A 20,013-nucleotide genomic window follows, 5' to 3' on the forward strand; every position below is an offset into this window, starting at 1 on the left:
ACCACTATCATCTCTCAACTGCAGCGCTCAGTGAATCTCCTTGTGTCCTCTCTGCTTTCTGCAAACCGTGTCTATATAGCAGCCATTACAAGTTAATATATATAAAATGCTTGGGCAGAACCTGGCCTATAGTAGGTACAATATATGTATTTATTACTATTGTTCTAAAAAATGTAAATTACATTGAGTCTTTCCTTGTTTGAAACCCTTTTAAATAGCTTGTTGAATTGTGATCTCATCAATATGGAAGACATTTAGGTTTACTCTGCTAAGAGCGATGGTAAGCGTGTATCCTCCGCAGTCAGGTCCCCAGTGAGAACCTACACTAGAAACAGTTTGTCCTCAACCAGTGAACATGGCTGTATATAGTTAAAAGCTCTTTGGATTCTAGAGCTTGCTGGGTTCCTCTGTAACTGTTCGGTCTCTAAGCCAGCAGCTATAAATCTTACCACAGGTTCTCCCTTGTACTGTTTAATTAGCCCAGTCTTTTTGTTCTTGAGAAGAGCATCTAGTGCTGAAAGAGAAAGTAGAACAGGTTTTTATACTTTTCCCCCTTCAAAGCCTCTCTTCTTAGGTGGCTTTCACACTGCACATGTGGCCTGTCCATTCATTTCCACTCATACATGTAGTCGTGCACTTGGCAATTCTCTAGTGTACTGAAAAGTTTACTGTCTAGCTGGTAAGATGAGGCAGTCTGATTTGGTAGAGAGAACACTAGACCAGGTTAGTCCAGAGACCTGGATTCTATTTCTGGGTCTGCCACTAACTTGCTCAGGACCTGGACCATTTCCCTTGCCTGTACCTCAGTCTCCTCATCCATCAAGTGGGTTACTGACTTTTATCAAGCAAACACATTTTTCAAACAAAATCTTAGGCAGAATTTCAGCATAAAAAATAGTTTACACGTTGTGCTGCTCTGGCTGAAGTGGAGTCCTCTCATGGACTCCCTCACACCTTTTTTTATTACCTACTCCCAGATGACAAAGATGGCCCCTTCTACATCTGGCATTTCAACTCAGACACCAGAGAAATGATCTAGTCAGTGCAGGCATCCAAAGGAGAAAAACCAAAAACAAGTTGTCTTGCTATAACTTGCTTCCTTTTCCCCCATGATTCTAAATAGCTGGTTTCCATTTGTCTACCACTGGAGACCTTTCATTGGTGGTAACCCAACACCTGAGGTCCTTTGAAATGACAGGGAAACCCTGAGAGGGAAATGGCTACATTTTTGGAACCTATACTCCCCTTCTTCTGCCTCTACCTCCCCTATCTCACCCTCATTTTACCAGTCTTTCTCTATGTTGACTACTCTGTTGTGTTTTTATAAGTTTATCATCATTTGTTCTTCCTGCTGGTTATGATTAAATCTGTGTGAACACCATGAGTCAGGGTTTCTCCACCTGGGCCCATATAGTCATTTTAGCATCGTTTCCAGGAAATAAACAAGACCTTTAGCACAGTCGTTTCTTTAAGATAAATATATAGAAACATCCAGTTACATCATGTGCTTAGACAGGAGTAAAAACAGTTTAACAAATCAATTTGTTGTGACAAAAGGATGATTAGTATTCTCTTCCAAGATAATTGCAGTCATTGAAAGGACTGCTCTCAAAAACCATTGCCCGAGTTATTCATTCAGGCATTTGAAACTGTGTGTCTGAGGTCTGGGAATACTTTTAAAAATTCATTTGTTTTCCTCTTAAATAGAAAGCTTGTATAATCACTAATGCAATGTATAAATACAGGGATCCTAAAGGGCCATTTTCTCCCTGGCCCTCTCTACTCTTAAGCCAAGTTTAGCTTTTTAACCATGCTGTTGTTGGTATTTCCACTTACCTTTCCTCTGCATCCCTATTCATTTTCTCCAAGTAGCTGCTTTGGCTGGGTTGGAAATGTCAGAATTAGATGCCAGTGTGTTCCAGTCAGGATGTGCCTGTGTTCAAACTGCTGTAGCCTGTTACTTGGCTCTCGCAGGAAAAATACTGTGGATATGGTGTCTCCAGTTGGAATTGAGATGTATAAAGCATCTGCCTGGTTTCTTCAGCTAATGAGGTTTTGCTGAAAAAAGAGTGTAATGAAAAAATGCTGGATGTTGGCAGGACCTGCTGATGAAGGCTGATGAGCATAAATGATTTCTATAAGGCCTCAGAAGCAGAGGCAGAGGATGTTTCAATGCACTGCCCTTGAGGCAAGACCAGCCTTGGGTGGGGTGTGACCCGTATTTGTTGGCTTCTTTTTTTCTTTCCTTCTCTCCCTCCTCCTGTGTCCTTCTTTCAGTAAATGACCTACTCAAGCCAGCCACAGTAGATTATTTTATGCAGCATAGGGCATATTAAAAATAAAGCTACTTAGACCAGAGCTTAATACAGTGTTGCAAAAATAAGAATTATGAGTTTTACATACTGTATTCATTATTTAATAGAAGAGGTAATTTTTAAATTTAATTGCCAAGAATTTAAGAAATATATTCTATCAAAAAGGAGATAAGAAGGGCTTCCCTGGGGCGCAGTGGTTGAGAGTCCACCTGCTGATGTAGGGGATATGTGTTCGTGCCCCAGTCCGGGAAGATCCCACATGCTGCGGAGCGGCTGGGCCCGTGAGCCAAGGCCGCTGAGCCTGCGTGTCCGGAGCTGGTGCTCCGCAATGGGAGAGGCCACAACAGTGAGAGGCCCGCATACCACACACACACACACAAAAAAAAAAGGAGATAAGAAAATAGGTGTTTTGTAGACACCACTTGGAGTTGAGTTTTCTTCAGACCTGATGTCAATGAAGAGAGACTGTTGGTAGAACACAAAGGCTTTTGCTCACCACTTGGCTCCCTGTGACTGTAACACATTCCTACAACTGTGTGTTGGTTAATTTTATGTGTCAACCTGGCTGGGACATGGAGTGCCCAAATATGTGGTCAAACATTATTCTGGATGAGGGTTAAGATGTTTCTGGATGAGATTAACATTCAGATCAGTAGAGTGAGCAGGTCAGATTGCCCTCCCTAATGTGGGTGGGCCTCATCCCAGGAGGCCTGAGAGAACAAAGAGGCTGACCCTGCCCGAGTAATAGATGATTGTCCCTGCCTGATGGCCTTCAAACCGGGATATTGGCTTTTCTCCTACCTTTGGACTAGAACTGGGTCTTGAGCCTCCTGGCCTTTGGACTAGAACTACACCATCAGCTCTCCTGGGTCTCCAGCTTGCCTACTCACCCTGCAGATTGTGGGACTTGCCAGACTTCGTAATTGCCTGAGTCAGTTCTTTATAGTAAATCTCTTTCTTCTCTTTATACATTCATAAACACACGTGTGCGCATGCGTACGTGGACAAACACATGGACGCACACACACGCACCCTGTTGGCTCTGTTTCTCTGGAGAACCTGAACTAATACAAACCACAGCAGCAAGCAGCACATAATTCATGCAATATATACCATGACAGGCACCATATTGACTTTAGACTTAGACATATCTGCAGTCAGGTTTAAGTTCTACCACCGACCTTTGACAAATTATTTCACCACTCTTCACTTCAGTTTCCTGATCTTTAAAAGTAGGAGTTTTTGTGACAGTACATATGGCAGACTCTTTTTTTTTTTTTTTTTTTTTTTTTTTTTTTTTGTGGTATGCGGGCCTCTCACTGCTGTGGCCTCTCCCGTTGCGGAGCACAGGCTCCGGACGCGCAGGCCTAGCGGCCATGGCTCACGGGCTTAGTTGCTCCGCGGCATGTGGGATCTTCCCGGACCAGGGCACGAACCCGTGACCCCTGCATCGGCAGGCGGATTCTCAACCACTGCGCCACCAGGGAAGCCCTGGCAGACTCTTGAGATATATTAATTCCTTGACATTCTAGACTGGATGACAAAACCAATGTAATCAATAAAATAATACTATAAATCTTATTACTAGGCTGTCATGTTATCTCCATGAATAAGTTATAAATGAACATAATCTATACATCTTTCTGTGTGCATTCTCCTAGAAAAGACTCACATGCTTCCCACTGTCCCCTCCCAAAATCCCATCTTACTGATCTTTTCTAGTAACAGTCTTCTAGTGCCCCCACATAAGCCAGAGGTAGTAATGCCTTTGAGTGTTTTCGGTTGAGTGGTTGTTCTACTCTTATAAGCAGAATTAAAACGTGATGTTTAATGGTTCAACGATTTAACTATAACCATGTTCAGAGATTTCAGTTGCAAAAGGTTGACTAGCCTTAAATGATAAAAGATGTGAAAAGATGACATTAATAAGTATGGTACATATACAAAATAAGGGTATACTAAGCAGTTAAAACAAAATATGAGGGCATGTTCTGTGTACTAATATATGATATATGATTAAGTGGGAAAAAGTGCTGATAGTATGCTACCGTTTGTCTAAAATATGAGAAAGTAAGATTATAGATTCTTGATTGCTTTTATAGGCAAAAGGAAACTCTGGACAGGGGCATAAGTAATCATAGTAATTGCCTGGTTGGTAGGTGGTGGGGTGAATGCATGGGCCACAGGTAGGAGAGAAACTTCACTGAAAACTTTTTCATAATTAAAAATTTTTTGAACCATATGAATTAATTGTCTATTAAAATTAAATTGAAAAAAGAACAAGGGGAAGGAAAACCATTAGGGTACATTCACATTTTAATTTCTCTGTATACCCTTTGAAAGTTGTATTATACTGTTTTATTTATAGTTCCCAGCTGAAAATCTCCTAGCCTTGTTACTTTGACCTGATTTGGGTAATTTGAAAACTAAAATCTAGACAGATGTACATGCAGTGTTTTAATTACCATAGTTTAAAATTTTGAGCAAGATGGGTTGCAATATTAATACAGGTAGAGCCCAGCTCACCAGCAAGTTATGCTATAAAAGTTCCTCTTCCACTATTCACTTAAAAATGATTAAGATAGTAAATTTTGTGTTATGTGGTTTTTTATCTCAATTTTAAAAACTGTTAAAAAACCCAATCTGACTTTGTTCATTTATAGAAATCAAAGTTTTAAATCAGAATATTTTCAACTACAGGTTGTTGGTCCTGAATCATGTAGTTAAAATGACTTGTACAATCCTTAATAGCTTATAAAAATATGTATACATTTAGTTATGATTCTTTCCCCTTGTTAAAAATATCTTGTTTATATTTGCAAATATTTGTCCTTTATGCTCAAGAGAAGATTTGTATATTGCTAATAAAAATGTAACAATACTTAAAAAAAATATTTTTCTTCCAGACCACTGAATGAGTGCCAACTGCCTTCTTTTGGTATAATGTGCTGTGTACATGCTAAGTGAGAAAAGAGCATGAGGCATCTGTCAAGGGTGCACTCTGTAATTATACAGACCACTCATAAGCATGAAAAAAGCCCTGGCAGAGAGGTGGCAAGTGACTCATGCAGACAGCACCTGCTCTTGCTGATAGAGATAGAGACGTCTTGGCATCCTGATGTTTGGGGGACTTTATGGAGGAGACTAGGTTGAAAGAGTGGGCCAGGAACTGGATAAGCAGAAAACAGAAGGAAAAGTCCAAGTGTAGGACAGAGGACAGAAACTTGAGATGGACATGATGAACTGCTTTTTATTTTTTTAGTGGAGTGTTCTAAGACAAACAGGGAACTGCAGGTAGAAGTGAAGTTGTAAAGGTCCTCAGGAAGTTGGGGCTTTATTTGGGAAACACTGCTTTTGGAATATAAAAGTGATGTCCTAAACATGACAGAAATATGCCTGTTACTCACCTGCCCACCCTTCCTTCATTCATTCAACAAATATTTTTTCACCACCTCCTTTGTGAAAATCACTGATAGAAGAAAATTTCCCTAACCATAAAGTACAGAAGATGGGCAAAGGCAAGTGTAAAGCAGAAAGTCCAGAAAGCCTGTAACAGTGATCCAGGATTGTAGTCATGTTACTGGATTGATAAAAGGGCTAATGTTTTTTAAACACTTGAGTATTTGCCAAATATTTTATCATTATTGTAAATGGAGTATAACCGTTAAAAATTGTGAAACACTGTATTGTACACCTGAAATTTATATAATATTATACATCAACTATACTTCCATTTTAAAAAAGCATGTATATTACATTGAAATAAAAGAGTATATGCCAGACACTGTTAAATGCTTATATATGTTATGTATTATCCTCATAGCCCTATAAAGTAGACACTTTTATTATCCCAATTTACCAATGAAGAAACTGAGGCATAGAGAGGTCAATTAATATAGTCACACAACAAAGAATAGTATAAATATCATTTGTTTAACAGATCAAAGTTTGTAAGTATTTTTATAGGCCCTCTTTTGTTTGATCTACCTATGTGTTAGGCCTCCTAAATAACATTATTCTCATTTTATAGATAAGCACAGAAGAACATAGAGAAACTTGCCTAGGCAGTCATTCATCAGACAGTAAGCATGTACTATGTGCCAGGCATTCTTCTAGGCAATAGACAAGATAGATCAAGGTGCTTGTCCTCAGGGAATTGTTTTCTGGTGGGGATGAATAACAGTGAATATATAAGTAAATAATACCAAATAATTTCTGGAGATGACAAGTACTGTGAAGTAGACAAAAGAAGGTAAAGTAATAGAGGGGGGCTGGCCATGGTAGAAAATGAAGGCCTGTCTAAGGAAGTGATGATGGTTGAGACCTGTATAACAAGAGGGCCTCATGCAACAATCTGAAGGGAAAACATTCCAAGCAAGAGTGCAGTAAGTACAGAGGCCCTGAGATAGGAGCACAGTTGTCATTTTCAGTGGAGAGAACCCAGTGTGGCTAAAACATGGTGAAGGAGAGGAGGGAGAATGAGAAAGAAGAGGTAGGCTGGAGCTTGATTATGTAGGGACTTGTAGGCTGTGGTAAACAGTTTGGTTCTTATTCTGTGGGCAATAGGAAGACAGTGGAGAGTTTTAAACAGGGTGTCTGTGTGTATGCGTGTTGGGGGGTGGTGTGACATGGTCTGATTTACACTTTTTAAAAAAACCATCCTTGTTGCTGTTTGCAGGATAGACTGTGTGAATGGTGGGGTAAGACTGAGGTAGGTAGAACAGTTAGTTGACCGAGTGAAAGATCATGGTGACTTTGAGTAGGGTGGTAGTAGCAGTGGAGTTGGAGAAAAGTGGTGTGTTTGAGATGTGTTTTGGAGGTAGAGACAGTAGGACTTATTGGTGAGTTAGCAGTGCATTAGAGAGGCAGACAGTACACTGTAATGTTTAAGAGATAGATGAGATTGCCCAGATTTGGATCCCTGCTTTGCCACTTACTAGCTATATGATGTTTAGATAAGTTTTTTAACCACTCTGCACCTCAGTTTTCTCCTTAGTAAATGAGGATAGTTGTAGTAACCTACCTAATAGGGGTGTTCTGATCAGTAAATAATATGGCTACACAGTGTTCAATAAGTGTTGTCTTTTTTGTTTGTTTTAGCTGTTACTGGTTATGAGGTTTGAAGGAGAAAGAGGAATCAAGGATAACTTACACATTTGGGGCCAGATCAAATGAGTGCACAGTATGGCATCTTAAAGAGATAAGAAATAGTGGTGTTGGGAAAGCTGGACAGCCTCATGTAAATCAATGAAATTAGAACACTTCCTCACACCAAATACAAAAAATAAACTCAAAATGTTTTAAAGACCTAAATATAAAACATTACACCATAAAACTCCTGGAAGAGAACATAGGCAAAACATTCTCTGACATAAATCATAGCAATATTTTCTTAAATCAGTCTCACAAAACAAAAGAAATAAAAACAAAAATAAACAAATGGGACCTAATCAAACTTGAAAGTTTTTGCACAACAAAGGAAAGCACCAACAAAACAAAAAGGCAACCTATGGAATGCGAGAAAATATTTGCAAACAATGCAAACGACAAGGGGTTAATTTCCAAAATATACAAACAGCTGATACAACTTAATAACAAAAAAATACAAACAGCCCAACCAAAAAATGGGCAAAAGACTGAATAGACATTTCTCCAAAGAAGATATACAGGTGGCCAACAGGCACATGAAAAGATGCTCAACTTTGCTAATTATTAGAGAATGACCATCATCAAAAAGTCTACAAATAATAAATGCTGGAGAGGGTGTGGAGAAAAGGGAACCCTCCTACACTCTTGGTGGGAATGTAAACTGATACAGCCACTATGGAGAACACTATGGAAGTTCCTTAAAACACTAAAAATAGTTACCATATGATCCAGCCAATCCCACTCCCGGGTATATATTTTGGAAAAGACAAGAATTCTAATTCGAGAAGATGCATGTGCCCCAGTGTTCACTGCAGCACTATTTACAGTAGCCAAGACATGGATGCAACCTAAATGTCCATCGACAGATGAATGGATAAAGAAGATGTCGTACATATATACGATGGAATATTACTCAGCCATAAAAAAAGATTGAAATACTGCAATTTGCAGCAACATCAATAGATCTAGAGAATATCATACTAAGTGACGTACATCAGACAGAGAAAGAGAAATATTATATAATATCACATATATGTGGAATCTAAAAAATAATACAAATGACTCTATATACAAAACAGAAGTAGACTCACAGACAGAAAACAAACTTACGGTTACCAAATGGGGAAGAGGGAGTAGAGCGATAAATTAGGAGTATGGGATTAACAGATACAAACTACTATACATAAAATAGATAAGCAAAAAGATTTACTGTATAGAACAGGGAACTATATTCAATATCTTGTAAAGACCTATAATGGAAAATAATCTGAAAAAAATATATATATGTATAACTGAATCACTTTGTGGTACACCTGAAACTAACACAATATTGTAAATCAACTATACTTCAATTAAAAAATAAAATTTTAAAAAGAGAGCTAAGACATACTTTAAGGGTGAGTGAATTTAAGAATGGAAATCAGTAGTTCAGTTTTGTCCATGATAAGTTTAAGGCTCCTAGTAGATAACCAGGATCATGGGAGAGGAAGTGACAAGAATGGAACTTGTTTTGTGGGTATTTCACTTCTAAAACTTGCCCTCTTTCCACTCTTTGAGAGGCAGAGTGAGTGAGTGATTATGAGCACAGACTCTGCAGTCAGACTGCCTGGATCTGAATTCTAGCTCTATACATCCATATAATGTAATGTATTTACTAGCTTTATGACCTTGGATTAGTTACTTAAACTTTCTGTGCCTCATTTTTGTTACCTGGAAAATGGGGATGGTTTGTTAAAGCACTTAGATCAGTGCCTCCTCACACACAGAATGTACGATGTTCTGTAAAGTGATTGTTGCTGTTGTTGTTACTTTTCAGTCCTGAATGTGGCTATAGAAATGAAATGAGAAGAAGATTCAAGCAAGGTATTTTATGAAGGAAAGATTAACAGGATTTTGGTGACAAATTGGATATTGAGGGTAAAAGAGAGGAGTCAAAGATGGTTCAGAGGTTCTGAGCTAGAGTGAGTCTATTTGGGGTAGAGGTAAGGTTGATAAGGACTTGAGTTTTAGACCTATTAACTTTGAAAATAGCCAAAAGAAAATGTCCAGAAAGCAGTTAAAAATGTGGGAACTAGATAGAACTCAAGAGAAAGTTCAAGACTAGAAATATAGATATGGAATCATCTGCTTAGAAGTGATAATGAAAGACACCAGAGTGAATGAGTTTGGTGAGAGAGAAAGAGAAAGAAATGGGATGAATAGAACAAGGACTTAAAGGGTAAGGACTTCCATCTCACAGGCAAAGCAGGATAGATGGCAGAGTACAGAGTTAACAGAGATGAGGAAAGTAAGGAAATAGTGGTGGTCTATGTTGGAGAAATAAAGGGAGGGAAAACTGGGAAGGTGGTAAGTCATCTGAGGATTTCTTTGAAAAGATGTTTGGAATTATTTGGAGAAGAACTAGTCATAAAAAATGGGATAGTGGATGGTCCTAATGTCAGAATGGTGGAAGCCAGTGGGGTCTAGGGCAACATAGATGTTACAGCAAATCTCAACAAGGAAGAGAAAGCAGCTGCCCAAGGTAGGTATGAAAACTGTAAGTACAGCTGCAGGAAATATTAGTGCCCTTTATTGTTACTATGTTTCAAATACTGTACTTGGCACTTTGTTCTCCCTGTATCCTCAGGATTCTCTGAAATATTGGAAACCACCTAAATGTTATCAAAATAAACATGGCTTGAATAAATTATAGCACATCCATATAATGTAATGTCTTTCAGCCATTTTTTTTAAAACTAGGTAGATCTATACTGGCAAAGGAAGATATCAGTGGGATACTTTTCTGTGATAATAAACACATTTGAAAACTTATCTATTGCAATAGACTAAACTCAAGGATGGGCACTGGGTTGTATTTATCTCGTAATATCAGGTCTAGCGTGGATTCTTGTGTGTCTTAACTATTGGTCAAATGAATAAGTGCATACATGCTTATAAAATGGAGAGCACTAGTACCACACTGAGCTTGAGTGTGTGTGTGTGTGTGTGTGTGTGCACGCGCGCGCGTGTGTACTTTGTGAACCTAAAAGCAGAAAATATTATAGTATTATTAAGGAAAATACCATTCAGAAATAGTAGGTATTAATTATTATTAGGCAGTTTTCAGAGAGACTTCATTGGTTTAGAGAGTAATTTTGGTGATTTGAAGAAAACTATGAAAATAGAGAAAAGATAGTTCCAACTTTGTCAGTGAAAGGAAGAAAATTGTTGGGGTGGGACAGGCCATGCACAGTTCTTTCTGTGGGTGGAAATGGGGTGAAGTGTCCCACTTGGGCTGGGGTTAAAGGCCTGAGCTCATTATGGTAGATGGTTTGTGAACTGGAACTTTCCGAAATGCTGACTTGTCAAATGAAAGAGTTCTTCAACCATCGAATAGTCTCCTAATCAGATGCTCACTATGATTCAACATGTGTAGTGGGCATTTTAGATCTGAGTGCTCTGTCATACAAATAGAAACAACATTGTCTTAAACAGGCCTGTGATTCAAAAAGAAGAAACCAATTTACCAATTAGGATCTGTAAGCTGCCTTATTTATTGTTAGTGGAATAACATCTGCATTCTAATATATGTATTTACTTGCTTTTTCTTTAAAAACTCTAATTGCCCTGAAGATTATAGATAATGGCCCACTCTAAGGTTACTTCTTTTGATGAATGGGAGATTTCATCCAAGAAAAATAAAGCTTAATGTTTTCATTTGTTAGAAATCTTGACAAGACTCTGAATAATTACTTTTTCTTATCCTTTTGAGTAACATCAACTTTTAAAGTCTTTATCAAATAAAAATAGGATTTATAGCATTTTTAATGTCTATTTATTTCTGTGAGGTTGTTCCATCATATTTTTCCTTATATATTCATTTAAATCACATTGAAGACTGCCTGAAATGGCATTTTCACGATGATTCTGGGAACCATCCTTTGTATGTTATTTACTGGTGATATATGTATTCTGGTGTTTCTTGCCTTCTATCATACATAAATTCTACTGGCATATTGAATACCATAGAGAGGAACTGACTGATAGTAAATCAAATGTTTTACAGCATACTATTGGGAATGTTGGATTCATTACTATGAAGAAATTATATTTGATCACAATTTTCAGAGCTTCCTAATACTGTAGTTTATTGGTGCTTCTTAATGTTCTGTGTTAGTTATATACAAGCTCAAAACTGGATTCACTTTAGCAATGCACAATATATGCTATAGTGAATCTTATCCACACACACAGAAAGTAACAAATATCCAACACTATGTTTGATTAGAACTAGTAAGCCCAACAGCTTGTATTTAACTAACATGGTGGTAATTATATAGTCAACTGGGTAGTTCATTCTCTACCGTAGAAGGTATATATTACAATAAAGCTATTTTGATGTATTATCAGGTGCCAAAGGAAAATTGGCTAACAAGAAAGGGAATAGCTTTATGTGGTGAAGATGTCAAAAAAACAGTTTTAACTCACAGTCATTTTTTTAGAGAATATGTAAGTTAAGTTTTTATTTTTAGTTTCCACTCTTCCCTTCATAGTTAAATGATGGAAAATGACTCTCGGTCCCCAGACTACTCTTATGCATCATTCAAAATAGCCCTGACAGGCTAGCCCCTCTGGTAGTGGTGAGATTTATGGCTTTCCATTCCTTGGTGTTCCATTACTCTGTCTACACCATCAAATTGATTAGTAGGCAGTGGAGAGCAAGGAAAGAGAGGCAACTGCTTAGAGCCAGCAGTTCATCTTAATGAACTGCTTAGAGATGGTTAATATTGTCCTTGATTCTCATTATAGTTGATGATGAACAGATCTTTTAAAATGTTTCCCCCCTCCCTTATTCTGTATTACAGGGCCCACTGGAAAATGATTTGGTTGTTTATGTAGCGCTCATAGCAGAAAGCCAACGGTATGAAATCCAGTTGGGTGGCATGCTCTTTTGAGGGGGAGGGAAGGGGATTGATTGCTTTAGGCTTATAATATTGAGTGTGGTGGTAGAAATTAACTTCATAGACCCCTTCACAGGGTTTCAAGAATGTCACTAATGTCACTTTAGGTGCCAGAATAACATTCTTTTCATGTTTAAAAATAATTTTGTTTTAAAGTCTGTGACCAGTGCCAGTGTTGCCTGGTGTGTAGTTTTGAGAAATTGATGCAAACAAATTATGGGGATCCCCCAAGTTAGCGCTTACCTCTCTGCCAGCCCCCAAAGCTCACAGCTGATGCTTTGTGAAGAACCCAAGAGGGCTCTGGATTCCAGTGCAGATGACATATTGCTGACATTAACAAATGAATAATGTGCTCCAAACTAGCATAGTCTTTCCCCTTTTCTCTTCCTCCTTCACCATTGTCCATACAAATGCATTACTGAAAATGTCTTTTTTTCCCTGTTTTTTAGCCTTCAAGTTTTCCTCAACACATATGGTATTCAGACTCAAACTCCTCAACAGGTAGAACCCATTCAGATCTGGGCCCAGCAGGAGCTTGTGAAAGTAAGTGATTCTGCTTCTTTACTGTCTCCTTTGTGTAGGTACTAGAGCATGATGATTACACTTAGTTTATAGTCAAGAAGCATATTTAAAAATCCAATTCTAAGATAGGGTCATTGATCCAAAGTCTTTCTGATTAAGCTGAGAGACCCACTTTATCAGACACTGTTACTGAAACACAACTGCATTGTGTGTGTGCATTATATTCATAGGTCTTGTTGATTTCTGCTCCTTGCTAAAGTCTAGTACTAACCTGGACTGACCACTTAAATAACAAATCAGCCTTAGTTTTAGTAGTGGTGTATAAAATTAACCTTTACATTTGATTTATTTTCCCTTTTATTAACTATTAAAGAAATCTTCTCACCTAAATATTATTGGTAATAACTACTTCCCTTTTTCTCTTGCCTTACTATTTGGAGTCTGAAGTAATTCCTATCCTCTTTGGTTTGCTGGGTCTCAAAATAATTATAAAGTGACATCTGAATTTATCTTTGATGCAGTTACATACCTATTGGATTGGATTAAAAGATGACTTTTGAGGCCTTTTGTATGCACTGCCCTGCAGCATATGCCTGAGTTTAGGAATATAACTGCTCATTAGGGATGGGAAATTGTTGATCTCCACTAATTATTTTTAAACCACTGTTTTTATTTGGTAATCATTAAAAACAGTACAGGAACAAAGTCCGCAGTATTTGGTGGAAATGTTTAGAATAGTCTCTCTCAAGTGATCAAGATTATGTCAATTAAGTTGATAAAAATGTTTTTGATTAAAACCTTGATGTTACAACAAAGAATAAAAGCTCAGAGAAGTGAGGTGCACATTGCAGGGAAAATGCAACGCGCCAGAGTTGTTGCTAATCAGACTGGACTTCATGCATTGGCAACAAAACCAGAACCCGGGTGTTAGGTCACCCAGAGCACCAGCTCTTCAAAAGTCCCTAACGAAGTAGAGCTCTTTTCTCCCCCTCGATTAAAGAGACATGGCTAAAAATGCAAGGAACCCTGGAGTAGGTAACACTTTAATATCACACTAAGAAGTAAACGATGGAAAGCTAGGTTTCATTGTAGAAGAGGCTAAATGAGGCCAAGAGGGAAGTAAGGATCCACAAGGCAAGGAGAGGAGGCTATATGGAGAGGCAGAAAACCTAAGTTGTAACACTGTGCACTTATTCAGGTGCAGGCTGTATTTGCTGATACACTTTTATGGCCTCTCACTGAAAGCTCCAGAGAATGGTAACAAAGGTTATTATACTTTGATAAACATGCTCTCAAAACAAATTAACCTGAATCTGTTTCTTCTGCTTGAGGCCTAATGTATATTAGCACCTCTTTCTGGTAGCATCTGTACTCGACCAAACAACATGCAATCAAGATTTAAAAGACCAACATGGCTTCAAATAACTTGAATGTGGCATTTTATTCATTCATTCATCAGTAACACCTGCTTTGTGCAGAGTACTGTGTGGGGCACACAGATAAAATGACTCTGTCCCTATTCTCAGTCGGTGACCTCTGGGTCTGTTGGGATGACAGAAAAAATAGTTAATGACAATCCACTTTGATCCGTGCTCTGACAGATGTTAGTACAAGGTGCTGAGGAGTCACAGAGGTGGTAGGAAGCATTCTGTTACAAAGTGAAGACTTATAACAGGTCCTGACTTATTTTATACTTTGTTGTTTTAAAGATGGCATTAACGCGTGATTTACAATTTGGGTGTGTGTTGTGGCTAAAAAGACAGATTTGTGACCAGGAGCCCAGCTTCTCTGTGCATGTGTCAGGATGGAAAAGTCTCTGTGGCTACAGCCTCTGTGTTTCAAGCTAGCTGCATTTTGGGATTCACCTTCGAAGATATACTGCCGACTACGTTGCTTCTTATAGTTTACCTTTTAAAAATGAAAATGTTCCCTCAAATCTTAGTTAATACACATATTCTTATGCCAATGGCTGCTTATTCTCTTCTGAGAAGTTGCACCCTCCTTCAGCCCACTGAAGAGGGTGTGAGGGCAGACAGCTGAGGAGCAAGGCTTTCACTGTGTGTGGTTAATGTTTCGCAATGTGGTAACTGGTTTGATTTGCCTCATGGGAGATCTGAATACAGTGCAGATCTAGAATGAAGTATTTCTGTACTTCCAGGTGGTTTGGTCCCTGCTATGTGTTTCAGTGCATTAAATGGTGTGAATGTGTACAATGTAGGGATGGTATTATCTGTACCCTAGAATTCAGGGAGCATTCTGCATCTGATTACTTACTTGTCATAGACCTTCTCTACCATGGTTCAGAAAGTTAAGGAAAATGCTTTTACTGTAATAGAGTAGTATTTAAAGATTTCCTTTAAATCTGCCTAGATCAGTACATTTTAACTTGTGCATGGTTGATTAATATAATCATTTGCCTAAAAGAAGAAATCTAAAGTAGTTTAGATATAAATATTAATTTAAGGGAAAGTGGTCTCCATCTAGTGCTGTGCACTGTAGTTTCAGTGGAGCTATACAATGCTATATAATGCTTATGGAGTACTTTTTCTAGCCAGGGGACTTTGTCTAAAACCACTGCTGTTCCAGAATTAATATGCACAGCACATGTGGCTCAGGAGGACATTCACTTGCTCCCTCATTCATACATCAAGTATTTCCTGAGCACCAGCTGTATGCCAGGCACAGTGCCAACTCAGGGGGTGCTATTTTCTAGGAACATTCAATGCAGAAGGAGAAGGAGACAGAGCTAGCTCTGACATACATGTGTACACCATGGCAGAATGAACAGAGCTCTGGTGATGACATTAATTTTGTATATGTTGAGGTTGATATTTGAAATCAGTTCAAATGATAATCAGTAGATTGGGTAGAAACAGTTGGTTTGATTTTCCATTAGGTTAGATTTCTACCTCTCATCAGATACAAAAATAAATTCCAGACAGATTAAAGATTTAAATATTTTTTAATGATTTAGATATAAAATCACTAAAAAAAATAGAAGAACAGTTTACAACTGTTGTGAGGGGAAGTCCATTCTTAGAGTAACACTAGTGCCAAAAAGTGATTAAGAAAGTGATTGACAGATTTAACTAAATATAGTTGAAGGTATCATAAACAACCTGGCACATCAAAGGTGCTTATGAAATTTCCTAGCAGAAAAATGTTTAGATTGAAATACCAAATGCTGAAGTGATGTTTGAACTACTATGCAGTCATTCTCACGTTTCATAACAACATTGAAGATGAGCAAATTGAGTAAAACATTTGATAAAACGGTAATATTCTTAACATACCAAGATCTTTTACAAATGAAAAAGGATGACAAATGCCCAGTAGACGGGAAAAAAGGAAAAAGTGCATAGAACATACAAATAGCTATTAAATATATGGGAAAATGGTCCACCACAAAATATTTGAATACAGTTGTTTAAAACTAAAATGAAATGTCATTGTGACTCAAGAGAATGACAGAAATGGCCTATGCACAGTTAATGTCAATGTAATTGGTCCATTATTTCTGGAGGATGACCTACCTGGCAGTATGTTTGAAAGAGAATGTGTATTCTCTTTGAGCCATCAAGTCTAAGAAATTATCCTGCAGAAGTAATAGTATACTGTCCAAAGTTGGTTACAGAATTAGTTTTGAAATAACAAAAAATTGGGAGCTACCTTCATCAGGAGATCCATGTTAAATAGGGTAAGGAGACTTCTTGATTGGGTTAAGTGCTCGGCTCTGGCACTGATTAACCCCTAGTTCATTCCAAGTTTATCTGTTTTTACTTTGTAGAAAAACAATATTAAGTTTTTAAAAATGGAACACCAGATTATATAGTATATGAACCCATTTATGTAAATATATATACATATATGTGTGTATGTGATATGGGTGTTTATCTATGCACTGTTAAAAATCTGTAACCCTATCTTATGCTTCTGGTGTTTCTTAGGGTTCACACAATAAATTACACTCCTTTTAACACATACCAAAGTGAAATAGTTGTTGCCTAAGGGGTTACAAAAGTAACAGGACCATTCACTTGTAGCATATGGATTAAATTTTTCATAAAATTCATATAATAGGAAAAATCAGTAAAGGCATTTCCATGTTGGTGGGAAATACTTGAAGGTGGGAATCTGGTAGAAGTTATGTGGCCCTGTTTTTTAAAACTTTAAAGAGCCAAAATTTTTATCACAGAGGAAGCATTTGTTTCTCTGTGTGCTTGTATGAATCAGATAGAGCCATGCAAGTTATAAATTCATGACATGAGAGTGTAAGAACAATGTCAAATTTTAGAATGTTGCTAAATGGATCTGCAAAAGTTTTGCTCTCAGATCTCCCAGTGCCCCAAAATCTAAGTTGATGTCATTAGCTGGCTTGTTTTCCTACAAGTCCATTGAATAAAGTTTCCCTGGCCTCTTTTTATCTGGAGAAATCAGAAATTAGCAGGGCATTAGTCGAAGGGGGGAAAGGGGGGCAAAAAAGGAAAAGCATGAATTTTTGTCTGGCTCTGATTTACACATTTGTGTCTTACAGGCTTATTTCCATCTGGGGATCAATGAAAAATTAGGACTCTGCGGAAGGCCAGATAGGCCCATTGGCTGCCTCGGTACATCAAAGGTACTCATGAAATTTCCTTGTAGAGCAGTGTTCAGATTGTAATACTACAGATGGGAATGATGTTTGACCTGCTATACTTCCATTCTCACATTTCATCATATACTAGGGCTAATTATCTGAATTATTATTTTCTACAAGCAAATATCAATAATTAGTTTTGTGTGATACCATGAACTCTTCTAAAAATAGATAAGCATCTCACTGCTCTATTGTCTCTGAGCCTTGTAAGATACCTGATTATAGTAGTATTTACTCAAATGTAGGCTTTTTCCCTTATAGTAGAGGTGGACTACTTTATTAGCATACTGAGTCAATCAAGAAGCTGTACCTTCTTAATATTATGTAGATTTTATAAGATTATTTTGTTTGCTTATTCAGAATTAAACATCAGTTTTAATTTTTATTAGGACTTGTAGTACTGGACCTTTGCCTTTGGTCTGTTTTATTTATTTATTGTTTTATTTATTTATTTTTCATTAAAAAAAAAATTTATCCCTTACAGATTTATCGCATTCTAGGAAAGACTGTGGTTTGTTACCCTATCATCTTTGACCTAAGTGATTTCTACATGTCTCAAGATGTTTTACTGCTGATAGATGACATAAAGGTAGCTTCAGAACACCTTTTAATTGAAATGGGATGACTTTGTTTCTAGTGATTTCTATCGTATGTTGTTAAATTAAGTGCTCCTGGGTCTATGATACTGGGTTAATACAGTATCAAATATGAAAGTAAAACAACATCTGCATAGCTTTGGGGAGTTAAATTACTTGCAGCATTAGAATAATAGATGTATTCTGTTTTATATAAAGTTGTATGACTTTACTTGTCTACCTTCTACAAATGGAACAAAAGGATATATACTGTAGTTGTAAAAGCAGAGGGGGAACTGTTTTGGAAACATGTTCATACAACAGTAAGTTTATTCCTTTTTGGAAACAAGTTGAGTTACCAAAATGATTTTATTTATGAAGAATTTCAAGTAAAACCTCACCTAACTCATTATACCCACTCAGTTAAAATCTCCTCCACTCCCTTTTCCATTTGCAGAGTAGAAAAGCTTAGGGTCATGGCCCAGAGCATGAAGTCTGGAGCCAGATTTCATTTGTTAAAATCTTGACTCTACTGTTTACCAGCTCTGTGATCTTGGGCAAGTTAGTTACCTTCTCTGTGTACCTGTTTTCTCATCTGTATAACTGAATAGGACTGTCCTGAGGATTAGGAGTTCATATATGCAAAGCCCTCAGAATAGTGCCTGGCACGTAGTGAAGTGTTATGTATGTCTTTGATGGGATGATGATGATAATGATAATAGAAATTGAGTCAAAGAAAGAACTCTTCATATTTCCAATGGTCTGTATAGATTCACCCCAATCTCTTCTACCTGCTATAATATAAATCTACAGTAACGTGGAGTGAGAATTAATCTTCTGGATTATAACCCTGGGTTGATTTTCCTTCCCTGGGACCATTCTTGAACTGTATTTATTAGGCCTCAAAAAAAAGTGTGGGGGGGTGCAGCCTTAAAACATGTGTGATCTGACTATTTTTAAGAACGAAGTTTAAAATCAAAATGGTTTCTAGCTTAACTTGTATGTATTAGAACATTTCTACCCCTAAGTAGTCTATCTTATCCAAGGTTTGATTGTGAATTATCTTGATATGGAAAAGTTTTGTTAGCTCTTTGCCACTAATGGTTAAGCATCCTGATTAGCTCAGATACTGTGCCATTACATCCTGCCTCATTCTTATGTTTTAATAGAATGCACTACAGTTTATTAAGCAATACTGGAAAATGCATGGACATCCAGTTTTCCTTGTTCTCATCCGGGAAGACAATATAAGGTAGGTGGATGAAAGAGTTGAGGTGCATGCATCTCATCACCATTAACACTGTGAACCCTTTGAAAGCAGGGCCTCCTTGTATTTTTATATCCATCTCAGCGTGTGACAGAGTGTTTTGCGTATGTAAAGGGTACTTAGTACTAGATTATTAATTTCTCATTCTGTTGTTAATATGCACATTTTGTTTTTCTGTTTATATTTTTCAGAGGTAGCCGATTCAATCCCATATTAGATATGCTGGCAGCTTTTAAGAAAGGAGTGGTTGGAGGAGTCAAAGTTCATGTTGATCGTCTACAGGTAGTCTTCTGAATTTCAGTGTTTCTGTTTCCAGCACAATTAATCCACAGATACTATGGATTCTTAATTATATTCTGTGGAAGGGTTTTGTCTGAAGGTTTTATTCTCTGTCTACCTTCCCATTCCTATTTTCATCACCCCATTTATCTGATCCCTCCAATCTGATGCTTGAGCAATTGCAGTGGTTTCCCACCAGAATTTCAGACTTTAAGAGATCATCTCTGACCTCAGTTTTGCATTTGAGGAAGCTGGGGGCCAGAGTGGTGAAGTGACCTGTTGTATAATCTCAGGTTGTTTGACTCCCTGGTCCAGTGCTCCGTTCCCTACC

The 20,013-nt window shown here is 37.6% G+C and overlaps 1 protein-coding gene across 7 annotated transcripts in view; it reads left to right on the forward strand.

Annotated features, from left to right (window-relative positions):
- Positions 1-20,013, forward strand: part of PHKB (phosphorylase kinase regulatory subunit beta) — a 198,475-nt gene that overhangs the window by 135,368 nt on the left and 43,094 nt on the right. For all 7 annotated transcript variants that reach the window (XM_059045655.2, XM_059045656.2, XM_067018200.1 and 4 more), the window contains 6 exons: positions 12,308-12,363; positions 12,853-12,946; positions 17,460-17,543; positions 18,046-18,150; positions 19,306-19,388; positions 19,595-19,685. In XM_059045655.2, coding sequence (XP_058901638.1) covers positions 12,308-12,363; positions 12,853-12,946; positions 17,460-17,543; positions 18,046-18,150; positions 19,306-19,388; positions 19,595-19,685 — 513 coding nt within the window. The remainder of the gene's footprint in view (positions 1-12,307; positions 12,364-12,852; positions 12,947-17,459; positions 17,544-18,045; positions 18,151-19,305; positions 19,389-19,594; positions 19,686-20,013) is intronic.

This window comes from Kogia breviceps, chromosome 18, assembly GCF_026419965.1.
Source record: "Kogia breviceps isolate mKogBre1 chromosome 18, mKogBre1 haplotype 1, whole genome shotgun sequence".
In the NCBI taxonomy this organism is placed as follows: Eukaryota; Metazoa; Chordata; class Mammalia; order Artiodactyla; family Physeteridae; genus Kogia; species Kogia breviceps.